Source organism: Bemisia tabaci, chromosome 2 (genome assembly GCF_918797505.1).
Source record: "Bemisia tabaci chromosome 2, PGI_BMITA_v3".
Classification (NCBI taxonomy): Eukaryota; Metazoa; Arthropoda; class Insecta; order Hemiptera; family Aleyrodidae; genus Bemisia; species Bemisia tabaci.
The window spans coordinates 27,646,476-27,659,516 of NC_092794.1; the positions used below are offsets into that span (position 1 = coordinate 27,646,476).

The window sequence follows — 13,041 nt, forward strand, 5'->3', positions numbered from 1 at the left end:
AAACACAATTTGAAACTGCTGCCGCTGCTGGCTGGAATAAGTTACTCATTTTATAAACAGAGCTCGCTGCATGTGCGAATAGAGATTGGCGCGAAAATTTAAACTGTCGGTCTCATGTGAGACCCTATTTCTGAAACAAAATTGCCAGAAATTTTTAATAAAACATCAGAAGTTTTATTTCAGTTTTTTTTAAAAATTTATTCCCTAATTTGTTTTCTTTAAACCAGCACAAAACTTCAGCATTTTTAGCTGATCATTAATACCACAATCATTCGTAACTTTTGTAACTTTCGGCATTTTCGTAACCATTCTGCCTGATAGAGAGCAGCACTAGATTCTAAATAAAAACACGATGTTTTGAGAGGTTAGGTTTGGGGTTTTTGGCATGTTTTGGTGTTTTTGAGCTTTATGTCCCACTGTGTAATTTTAGAAAAATCATTTCGAGTTTCATAAATTCATAATTTCTACATAATCACGGGATCTGTGTTGCCACTTTAAAACATTACTCCGCCCTTTAATTTACGTGAATCTATAGTGCCCACAACTCGTGGAAATGTTACTAACAACCCTAAGTGCTCACTGTTTCTAATATTTTCCACTTATAGAAGTCATGTATTTCCTCTATCATGCTTGAAAGAAATATGCTAATCAAGTTCACTCAGAAGTTATTGAAGGTTTCTTATCCTTTTAGGATATCAACCTACAACAATCCAGAGATTTCCTTGGTTCGGAGACAATTCAGTGATGCTAAAGATCTAACTCAACAGCAGTCATATCAATCCTCTTCCCCTGAAAAATATGAATACAAAAGCCAAGAAGTTCCTAGGATACCAGAATGTAAAACAAAACTTTTGAAAATTGCAATTCTTGGAAATCCAAATGTTGGTAAAAGCACCCTTGTCAACCAACTTGTGAAGAGAACCGTAAGTACACGTAAAACGGAATATTGACTCAGAATGTTTAGACTTATGAATAATCAAATTCTCTGAGGTAGTGTTTGAGCTCATTCCATTGAAGTTTATCAACTCTCAGAGGGAATATCTACCATCCCCTCATTGCCTTAATGTGGATGGCTTCTCTCCTACTTATGAAGATGTTTTACTGTTAGATTGTGGCTTGCTGAGAAGCGCAGTAACTCATTCCTCTGTCTGGGCATGCAGCATTAGTCATCAATCATTGGCTTGCGGTAACCTCCAAGTTTGCATGGAAGCTCTATCAGGGCCCTTTTCGAGTGTAGTTTCCCTTTGTGATCCGCATTTCCTTGGGGTACCTACCTATCTACTGGTCCCATAAAAAAGATAAATGATATCAAGCTACAAGCAATACAACAAATGCAATACATTCAGTCACATGATGCTAACTACAAGCAAGCAACTGACAAAGAACAGATTTCTTGAAAGAAATAAATTTCTCTACTTGAACTCAAGATACTGTATACCTCCTCTACAATATGTAGTTTCAAATATGTTATTTGGACCGCGTTTAACAGAATGGAACCAACCCACATTAACTATTGCCAAATTTAACGGAGCAATTTAATGTTTTACGAGAGATCATTTGTGCGGATCCCCTTGAAAATGTTTTGGAATTTGTTACGTACTTATTATGGCAAAAATTCACTGAAATTTGCACGAAAATACGTATAAGTAACCATTTTCATACTAAAAATTAAATTTGATGTGGCTTGGTTCCTTTCTGTTTAATGCGGTCCATTTGTAGTTTCCCCTTGATCATGTTTTTTTTTTTGCAAGCGTTTGCTTTTCCCTACATTTGTTTAATTGATCCGTTTGTTTTTTATTGTATTTAAGTTAGTAGGTATGTTTTATTCTTAATCAATGTTTTTTAAGGACCCATACATACTTTTTCTGAAAACCTTCCCGGAATATCAATTATCTAATATGGACTTGGAATAGCCTAATATCAGTGCCCAATTTGTTTGTCATTGAAGTTGGTAATATCCTATAATTTTTTCCATCAGCGCTCAATATAGATTTTTTTTTTTATTATTTAAGGCTGTAAAATCCATATAATTTTTGGGGCTAAATGCCTTATGCGTCAAATTAAACGCATCTGTATTTTTATTCTTTTCTGGATGTATTTCAGGTTTTTGCTTGTTCCAAAAAAGTGCACACAACCAGGAGTTTAGCCAGAGCCATATTGAATGAAGGAGACACTCAAATAGTAATCTTAGATTCACCTGGCTTAGTGACAGCAACAGAATCACAGAAGTAAGTGATGTAGATGTAAGCTCTTGCATTAATATTTTACATACCTAATATCACTTTAATCCTGTTTTAATACTGAAACTATTACTGTGTGTCTTGGCTTCCGGCATTGCATGCTCCTTGGCTCATCTTACTTATTTGACATGTATTAATCATCATTTTACTAGTAAACTTCATGTAATATTTCTTTGCCCTTTTAAAAATATCCTTTGACAATCGGTTCTCGGCTTTCATATTTATTAATTCACTTTCATAGAGCACAGAGCCAACTAAGCTTCTAAGAATTTTTCTGATTTTTCAAACCCTAAATGCCGAAGAAAATTTGTTTTGAAAATGCTAAAAATTGGAACTGTCTTAAATGATATTTTTAGCACGTGCTGATGACATAGCCATGCATAGGAAACGGTGTTTGCTCATTACCTAAACTCATCTTCAGGAATTGCCTTGCTACGTCAACTTGACCTTTGGTTTTTCATCGGTTGGATTTTTTTTAGCCTTTTCCTCCCTTTATAAATGATTTTTTTAAACTTTTCAATCAACTTCTTGGTTTTTCACAAACTTTTACATGGGAAAAATTATTTTACAGCACTGCATGAATTCCTTCTCATTGCCTAATTTTTGTGCCAAAATATCTTATCTGTTTTTATAGTTTTGTCATCAATACTAAATGTCAAAAGAAGGTGTAAAAACAGAGCTATCAGAGTAGGTGGCCTGGATGACCCTGTATTTTCATGCTTTACCATAAATGAATATTGTCCTGTCACACAGATACAGGCTTTTAATCTAATTTTTTGTAACCCTGTATTGCTTTAGATTTCAGTTAGAGGGCAATTTTAAAACTGATGCTGAAAGATGTATTCAAGAAGCTGATATCATTGGAGTTTTGCATGATGTTTCCGCACGAGCCACCAGAGATAGACTTGGACCTAAAGTATTACGAATCCTTCACCTGTATCCATCTAAGCATTACATCCTCATTCTGAACAAGGTAGTGAATCTGATTTGAAGAGCTATATTGCGCCGCATTTCTAATGCAAAAATGTGCAGAACGCTGTGTAGATACTCTCTGCAAAAGTGTGGAAAGTATGTGTTAGTGTACTTAGAGTTGTTTTGTGCAATTTTATGTGGGAAGTATTAAGTCTCAGGCTATTAAGTAAAATTTTCAGGCTCCTTAAAAGTATGGATGTTTTTTAGATATCCTAATCGAAAGAAGTACACTCTCTACTTTTCAAACGTTCAAAAATTAAAAATTACTGAAAAAGTTCTTTTGATTCATAGAAGCCAGACTAAATTCTGAAATAAACTATATTATATCAAAAGCGATTTTAGTGATTATATTACTAATGATTAAAATAAATTGGGGACTAGCCATTTAGGACCAATTAGGCATTGAAATCAACCTCTATGGTAAGGAAATAACTAGAGCTTGATTTCACATGCAGCACCCTCCTCCTCTGATACAAAGTATCTCGAATTTAAGTCTAGAAAGTCTAATTTAAGTCTTATTATTAATAAAAAAATTTAGCACGTGGGAATTTCTTCCATTATAAAATATACTCAGTGCTCCATTTGACTTGAGTAGACTCAGGTATTTTTGTGAGGGAGGAGTGTGAATTAACACAGATAAAAACTGTTATTTTCTAACTTATGAGTTGGATTTGGAAAGCTTCATAGCATCCATCATAATCTACCAAAAATTTTTACAAGGTAACATTGTAGTCCTAAATTTCTTACCCTGTTTATTAGTCCCCTCAATCATGATTTGTGACAGAATTGATTCTTAAGCTTTACTTTTTATTTTCAGATCGATCTCGTACGCAATAAACGGAATTTATTAAAATTGACTGATGCGCTGTCCAACAAATCAGTGAGAGGCCAAAGGAAGGAGGAATTTTTCAAGAAACAAGAGGAAAAGAGCGGAGGGTTAACAGAAACGGTAATTTTGAAGAGAATCGAGAATCAAGCTGGTTTCTCAGGCTTCAAGGAGATCTTTATGATCAGTGCACTAGATGGTGATGGTGTGGATGACTTGAGGGTAAATTACTCCTTTCTCTTAATTTATTAAGCATAAAAAAATTTAATTCACTGAAACGAAGTTAAAGAGAATTTTTTGAAAGAACGATAGAACAATACCTCATCTCATTCAGTAGTTGAGTGATTTTTTTAATAAAGTTCACTTTTCACAAAGAAACATCTAAAGAGTGCCTCTTTAAGCCAATGAATATTTTTCAAAAGCTTTTCATCCCAATATGTCTGCACTCAATGAACGGAAGTTATATTATTTCATGGTACTATTTGCTCTTTGTGAGTTTTGTTTCTTCAAGTGGAATACTTTTACTTCATAGCTCTCATAATGGTTGTTTTGATGGTCAAGACAATTTTTCTTCCAGGTAATGCTCCATATTATTTAAAAATCCAAGGCAATTTACTTCTGAAATAATTGATTTGAAAACTCAAGACTGCCTCCCTGCAAGTCAACCTGATTGGTAAGGATGGTAAGAGAAAAATAGGCAAAATATTGAAGCATTTGATTAGAAAGTTGTAAATATGAAATCATTCATTTCTTTTGCAGAACTATCTATTGAGTCAAGCAAAGCCACGGCCTTGGATTTTTTCAAGTGATACTTTTACAGACAAGGCTCCAAAAATGCTTATTGAAGAATCAGTGCGATCCCACTTGTTGGATTGTTTGCCAAATGAAATGCCATACAAGATAGATGTTGAGCTGGAGTATTTAGAAACAACTCCGGAAGGTTTGTATTTCTTTTCACCCTTCTTATCAAGTTCATATGAAATCTAAAAGGCAAGAATTGTTTTCCTAATTCTGAGATGAGCAGAAAAAATTCACAACAGGGGCGCAATTAGAGTCTTAATGTTCCGGTTTGAACCATTGTTCTTTTTATCAAAGAAGACTCTCATGGGGGAATCATGGCTCCACAGCCCCTCTCTCAAAAGGACAAGGACAGAGAGCTACTATGAATACTTGAATCATGAAATAAGAAAATCTTTGAAAACGTCAATCTATCTAAAACTTGATAAATCTTCATTAAGACATTTTTTGATGTGGATTGCAAGTCTCTATGGCCGTTTCAAATGGGGGCTGGTCAGACTTACAACTTGTTTGGTCAGTCGTTTTTAAGTGATGATAGATAAAGACTCAAAGTGCATGCTGAAGATTTTCCTCTCTCATATCTCTTTTCTGGTAGAATGTCTTTCAATAGGGTCTGTGGTAAAATTGTGGTAAGTGTATTCTCCTTTTCTTCCTATTTTTCTGTCCCTAACAACCTCCAGTGATTGGTAAAGAGACAACATGGGTGGAGACAAAAAACAAGGGAGAAGCTCTAATACATAGGTAAGGACAAAGTGACAAACGGTATGTTAAACATTACCTTAATGACTTCAGGAATTTTAAAGGTCGTATTATTTCTTTTTACTTTTCAGAAACATTAGTTGCAGTTGTTTTAGTCAAGTGTGACACTCCTCGTATCGAAAGACTAGTCAAAGGGAAGGAAGGTGGTCGAATCAAGGAGATAGCAATGAAAGCCCGACAGTCTTTAGCCAATACCTTCTTAACAGTTGCCAGAATAAAACTTATCGTCACATCAAAGAACCGTACAGAAGATCAAAAGGAACGAGAAACTCTCTCTGTTTGATTACAAACAAAAAATTTTCAAAGCATGTATTGATGATCTTCAAAAGATATTTCATCTCAAATTACACTTCGCGGAAATTAACAAGCAGTAAGAAATTTTGAGTTATCATTCTGTGTTTTTTCCCCCTCTAAAAAAAGTATTTGTGTCTCTAAAATGTTTTGATTGAAATGAATACTAGAATTTCATCACCACATGAAATTGAAAATAGCTGCACAATGAGCTTTCCTTCTTTTCTAATTGATTCTGTTGTATATTTAATTTTTAACTCAGCTATTTTCTTTCAGAAGGCACCCATCATGGCTGTTTTTATTTGTTGATTCTCGGAACTTTATATCTTTGGTACATATTTTGTAATTATAACCTAATTTCTGTTAAAAAATCTGCATTTAATTTCCTGACAACTAATAAGTTCATGCATAATATGCATGTATCCTGTAAGTATCATATCTTTAGGAGTGGATTTTATACTCTAAAGGAGGAATCGTTAGGATTAGAAATTCAGTATCTAGTAAAGCTAAAACCAAACACACACGACTCATTAATTTTAAAAGTAAAAAATGTTTGTACATATTTGTATCAGCATAAAAAGTTCTTTGCAGATTCCCTCTCTTAATTTGCTCTTCAGTCGGAAATTTGACCCTTTTCTCACTTTTTTCTGTTGAAGGTGCTATAAAGTGCCCTAAAAATGTTTACTTTCATGTGCCCTGGACAGTTCACTGCATCACCCGCAAAGGTACATTTGAAAATATAGAGGAGATGGACTGGCCCCAAAGTAGTATTTTTTGACAGAAAAGTCTTAATTTTGTCTCACTTTTCTGAGCCTTTCAAGAGCTTCACAGCATTCCTTTCCAACATTGTGGTATATGTAGTAAAATGAAGCATAGCTAAGTAAGTACTGTTTAATCATAGTCTCTTGTCCAAAGAAATGTATCATCTGTCACACAAATTTTCCTGAGAATTTTTTTGTTTTTTCTCAGACAAGTAAAAAAAATCACTGGAAATTTCCAGCAAATTTATATGAAGGCTCTCCTGTAAAAAAATGAAATTTTAGCAAGAAATACAGAAACAACAGCACCGAGTTGTGTTTCTTCGCACAGGAGACAACGATATGGGATAGAGTGAGGGTAGGTTGTGTTCTGAGTTGGAAATAAAAATGAGATTTAAACGAATGTCGATCGAATCGGTGTAGATCGAATTCATACTCTCCAGTTGCAGCTCTAATATTCAAGATCTGTGGTTTGGGTGTTTCACCATTGATACGTGAAAAAAAAAGGGGTCTAATTTTTTTCTTAGGCAAACAAATTAACATAAATCGGAACTTAATTGCAATATCCCAGTCCCAGTTAAAATATATGTATGTGCTTTCTCTCCTCTTTTTCAAACACTTCTTTCCCTCTTAAATATGTGAGTGATGGATTAGGCTCATATGGACGTGAGCCAGGGCCGGATTTACCAACTTGCCGCCCATGGGCCGCCTGTATATTGTTGCCCCCTTCTCATTCGTTTTGAGACATCAATAAAAATCATCAAGTGAACGTGCTGGAGGGGAAGGGGTGCATAAGACGCGTTTACTCGTGTTGAACACATTTTTTGCGAAAGCCCTGTCAACACTACTAGCAAAAGTTCACGGAACTTGGCGCAAAAATTAAGCTCCCTAAACCTATCTCTGTGTGGACAATGCCTTCCATTTATGAGAAATGAACGAAATAAATTTGAAAGAACAAACATAAATGTGGGTTAGTAATTTCAACTTCCGCCACCGCGCGGCGCAACATGCTCCTTGCAGGGCCGGATTTAGGAGGTGGCCACATGGGCCGCGGCCCATAGCGGAAAATTCAGGGGGCGGCAAATTTTGCAATTTTTTTAAAATGTGGGTGTACAAAAAAAATCGGATTCAGAAAAAAACTACGAACGAGAAAATAATGCAACAAAATCTCCTACCTATTTCCTGAGAGTGTAGTAATTTCTAATTTTGTCGTCTTACGGTGATACAAGAGGCAGCACCTTTAATTAGTCGAGTTTTAAGAGAAACCAAACACGCAATTTGGCCCGGAGCGGCGTGGCACAGAGAGCAATGATGACGAAGACTTGAGATAATAAGGAGAAGCCCTCGGCGCGGCGCGGCGGTCGGCATGTAACACATATTAGCGCCTGCAAGACTGCATGAATACTTCACGCATGGCGCCAGACACACTGTAGTCAACATGGGCTTGTAGATGTGCAAAAAATTATGAAACCCCGAACTTTTAATGCTGTAGAGCTTTTAAAACTCATGTCACTTAAGTGCAATGTTAATAGCGTGAGAGATATCGACGGTGAAACTACCAAACCACGTATCTCGTTTGCGGTGTTTAAAAATCTACGCTCACATTTTATTTTTTTGAAGTAGACTAAATCAATATGATTCCTTGAAATTTTCACGGAATTTTCTCCGCACAAAGAGGAAAAATCACAGAAATTTTCAAGACTGGATGTTAAGTAATTTTTCATTTAAAAGAAAAAGTATGACAGGAAGTCTGCGACGTCGCAAACCGAGATACGTGGTTTGGTAGTTTCACCGTCGATATGTCATTTCCGCTAGAAACGTCAAGGTGTGGGATTCTACCTGAGTGACTCGAATAAACAATAAAACAATGTAAAAGCTCGTGAAGGGCTCCTCATTCGAAGAGATGAGGAACGGTGCATCGCTCAGGGTTCAAGGTTCAAGGTCCAAGGTATAAGGTTTAACTCAATTTTTCCTGCATTCTTCCGGCTTCGATTTGTGGCAATTTACTTAATTGCTGAATTTCTATAAATATTTACAGCAGATAACCGGCAGATACAAAGTGAAAAAGCAGGCGCTGCGTCGCGTCGGGACAGACCAAATATTATTATCTCTTAACGGTCGAAATCCGATTTTTTTTTTTTAAAAATTAAGTATTTAAAAATAACATAATAAATGGAAATTTCTCCAGTAAGTGGACCGTGAAATTATGTACATCCAGCTATTCCTCATCATTTACAAATCTGAGTGTTACGTCAAAAATTTTGAAATCGATGCAGCTCGAACACAAAATAGTGTATTAAAATGGAAGAACATTTTTGCCTATACATAGGCGTATAGGGCCCGCGAAGCGGGCCTGAGGGCGCGGGGCGCCCTCTCGGGGGTTGGGCCGCGTAGCGGTCAGAGAGCAGGGCCCCCTAGTAGAATTTTAAGCTTTTAAGTTTGCAAATTTTGTCCGACCTCTCCTATCGACTCGATCCACTATGATGCGATAAAAAACTACCTTCTGTTTCCTTGCCGCACAGTGGATCGAGTCAATTAGAGGGGTCAGACATGAAATTTCCGACTAAAACTGCAAATTTTGCTGTTTATCTTGTCATATTTTAAATTTGAAGGGGTGTTCCGAGAGGAAAATTCTACGAGGAAACCAATGAAACCAATTTTAGAACCTTAGGGTTGTGTATAAACGGAATTATTCTTTTTTCCTGCCGTACAGTGAATCGAGTCAATTAGAGAGGTCGGACATGAAATTTTAAACTAAAACTGCAAATTTCGATGTTTAATTCGTCACATTTTAAATTTTAGTGGGTGCTTCGAGTCGAAATTTTCTCGTGGAAACCAATGAAACCACTTTTAAAACCTCAAAGTTTTGTATAAATGGAGTTAACAGTGTTCAAAATTTGTAAATTCTGTCCGACCTCTCCTGCGGACTCGACCCACTGTGGGTCCGATTCGACAGAGACGGAGGCGGCAACAGGGACTTTTAAAACCTCAAAGTTTTGTATAAACGGAGTTAACAGTGTTCAAAGTTTGTAAATTCTGTCCGACCTCTCCTGCGGACTCGACCCACTGTAGGCCGGATTCGATGGAGATGGAGGCGGCAACAGGGACTTTTAAAACCTCAAAGTTTCGTACAAACGGAGTTAACAGCGTTCAAAGTTTATAAATTTTGTCCGACCCCTCCTTCGGACTCGACCCACTGTGGGCCGGATTCGACAGAGACGGAGGCGGCAACAGGGACTTTTAAAACCTCAAAGTTTTGTATAAACGGAGTTAACAGTGTTCAAAGTTTATAAATTCTGTCCGACCTCTCCTGCGGACTCGACCCACTGTAGGCCGGATTCGATGGAGATGGAGGCGGCAACAGGGACTTTTAAAACCTCAAAGTTTTGTACAAACGGAGTTAACAGCGTTCAAAGTTTATAAATTTTGTCCGACCTCTCCTTCGGACTCGACCCACTGTGGGCCGGATTCGACGGAGACGGAGGCGGCAACAGGGACTTTTAAAGCCTCAAAGTTTTGTATAAACGGAGTTAACAGTGTTCAAAGTTTGTAAATTCTGTCCGACCTCTCCTGCGGACTCGACCCACTGTGGGCCGGATTCGACAGAGACGGAGGCGGCAACAGGGACTTTTAAAATCTCGAAGTTTTGTATAAACGGAGTTAACAGTGTTCAAAGTTTGTAAATTCTGTCCGACCTCTCCTGCGGCTCGACCCACTGTGGGCCGGATTCGACGGAGATGGAGGCGGCAACAGGGACTTTTAAAGCCTCAATGTTTTGTATAAACGGAGTTAACAGCGTTCAAAGTTTATAAATTTTGTCCGACCTCTCCTTCGGACTCGACCCACTGTGAGCCGGATTCGACGGAGATGGAGGCGGCAACAGGGACTTTTAAAACCTCAAAGTTTTGTATAAGCGGAGTTAACAGTGTTCAAAGTTTGTAAATTCTGTCCGACCTCTCCTGCGGACTCGACCCACTGTGGGCCGGATTCGACGGAGACGGAGGCGGCAACAGGGGCTTGTGCCGGGAGGTCGGGCGGTCGGTCAGCGATTTAAATTTACCATGTATACGAAACCGTGGTGCGGATTGGGATCGCGATGCCAGCTGAGTGCGGCTTAGTTGGCATCGAATATAGGCGCCGGGAGGCCAGGTCGCACGCTCGAATCGCGAAATCCCAGCTTCCACTAGCTCCGCGATTTTCGGCGCCACGGATCCCGATTTCCGCTTCGCCCGCAGATTTTCCACTCGTCAAAACACGCGCCTCCGGTTTCCAGTTCCTGGCTCCCGTGTGCCGCGGTTTTCGTTCTTTCCCGGGCTCATCATTCCCAGATCGATTTCCTAACCTTTCAACACGCACGTGTGAGGGCTTTCCCTTTCTTTGCCCGCCGACCAGTAAGAAAGTGTATGATTTCAACTCGCTATTCTTCACGCGCGTTCGATTTAAATTCACTTTCAAATTTGTTCGATACTTCACTAAAATTCGTCGCATTGTGCCAGGAATCCTCAGTGCGTATTCGCCCCGGTCACTTTCCGTTCAGAGAGTGTAGGTATCCAGACCAAAAAAATTAGGAAATTTTATTCATACCTTTAATCTTTTTAGCAATCGTTTTGGAATTGTAAATTATTTCGATTTTTGTGATTTTCTCCATATTCATTTTTTTCACGTGTGAAAAATGTTAAACCGGTGACATCGATTCCTCAAAGTTGAAATTCGTCGTTAGCAACTGAACTCATTCCTTATTTTCCGGATACCCAATCAGCCAACTACTTCCACCACTCATCATCGTGAAGCATTCATCCAAGGACAACCAAGTATAACAGGTATACTATATTCATTTGAGAAAAAGTATTCTCGTATACCCAAGTAGCACAGTGTAACAAAGATACCCGTTGAAATGGTTTTGCAACTTCTTGAAATAAATTGCAATTTTTTACTCCATTTGGTCAGTAAATGCCGATTTTAAACGATAAAAAAAAAGGATTCGTGAGAAAATTAGGCACTTTGCAAGGCGAAAAACATACCGCCTCTTTCATTTTATTGCAATAAGGTTCAATAAGAGGAGCCCTTTCAATCAGTCGGTGGACAACATTATACCACACTCCGATAGAATAGTACCTAATTATTTTAACATGTGATTGCAATTATTTTTTCTCAATCATGTGCTACTTGGGCAGTTGGGATTTAATTCGAGTGTAAGAAATCTTCGTGGGAAGTTGAATGATGCGTCTCCACTTTCAAGAAAAAGGGATGTAGATGAGGTGTGTGTGTAATTTTTCTTTCTCGGTGTCGACGGTCAAGGTGTATGTTCATTTTTCACATTTTGACAGATCGTCGCTCAGTTAACATAAGAGCGCATCTCCATCTCCCTGTCACCCCTGGGAATGATGGAGTTATACGACCGAAAGTTCTTCTTTGAAAGTGCAGATACGCCCCTACGTCATGCACAGAACGACAAGATCGTCTTACGTACCTACATCGACGGCGTAAGTTCGCAGTCACATAACTAGTTTGCGGTGCCTGAAAATCTCCGCCTCCATGTTATTTTTTTAAAGGAGTACAAATGACATTCCTTGAAGTTTTTGCAGAATTTTCTTCGCACAGAGAAGAAAAATTACGGCAGTTTTAAAGAATTGCCGTTGAGAAGTTTTCCGTTTAAAAAATGAAGTATGACAGGAAGTCTGCGACGTCGCAAACCGAGTCATGTGATTGTCGACTTACCTACGCCGTCGACATGTAAAATGTTTTTACGACTTCTGTGTGTTGACAAGAACCTGGATATTGGCACGGAAATATTCAAAATTGAGAAATCGATACTGATGCGAAGGAAAATATTTTTAAGGGGATTTTGACATCAAAACTCCTGTCAGTGTCAACCCAAATCGCAGTTAAGACAGTTAAAATGTATTATAGTTAAAAAAAATGTTTAAAAAAATTCTACGTGACATCCAAGTTCTTTATCGAAAACGTCAAGAAATATTCGTTGAATCACATGAGAATTCACAAAAAATTTAGTCACTATTCGCTCACATAACGCCACGAAGGTATAATTGTTTTGTGTCAGAAAGGAGGAGAGCATTTTTTTTTTTCTCAGGTAACAAGTGGAGTTATTCCTACTCAATTTTTGCCGCTGAAGCAGAAAATGACCTTAGTTTCCTTCCAAAACCGTTGAAAAATCAAGTTTCCTAAAAAAAAAGGCACTCATTTGAGCTGGAAAAACGTCCTTTCTTGAAAAATCAATTTTTCTGGTAAAACAATTCGGTAATTTTCGACCTCGGTGGCAAAAATTATGTTGGGAATACTAACTTGCTACCTGAGAAAAAACTTGTTTCCTCTTTATTCCGATGCAAACCCTGGTAAAAATTGGCGATAGGAGCTGCGTTTCAAAATACCATAGGAG

At 37.9% G+C, this 13,041-nt stretch overlaps 2 protein-coding genes across 3 annotated transcripts in view; both read left to right on the plus strand.

The window, feature by feature from the left end:
• The first annotated feature begins 340 nt into the window (after window positions 1-340).
• LOC109032516 (GTPase Era, mitochondrial) lies at window positions 341-7,073 on the plus strand. The gene is made up of 6 exons (XM_019044691.2): window positions 341-923; window positions 2,104-2,228; window positions 3,039-3,213; window positions 4,030-4,260; window positions 4,798-4,978; window positions 5,667-7,073. Exons 1-6 carry the CDS (start codon window positions 627-629, stop codon window positions 5,876-5,878), a joined length of 1,221 nt encoding a protein of 406 aa, XP_018900236.2. The 5' UTR covers window positions 341-626; the 3' UTR covers window positions 5,879-7,073.
• Window positions 7,074-10,682: 3,609 nt separating this feature from the next.
• LOC109032482 (uncharacterized) overlaps window positions 10,683-13,041 on the plus strand; it is a 61,080-nt gene continuing 58,721 nt past the window's right edge. The window contains exon 1 of one of the 2 annotated variants that reach the window (XM_019044638.2): window positions 10,683-11,464. The gene's annotated coding sequence lies outside the window, so the exon portion shown is untranslated. The remainder of the gene's footprint in view (window positions 11,465-13,041) is intronic. The other variant, XM_019044637.2, reaches the window with a different exon arrangement.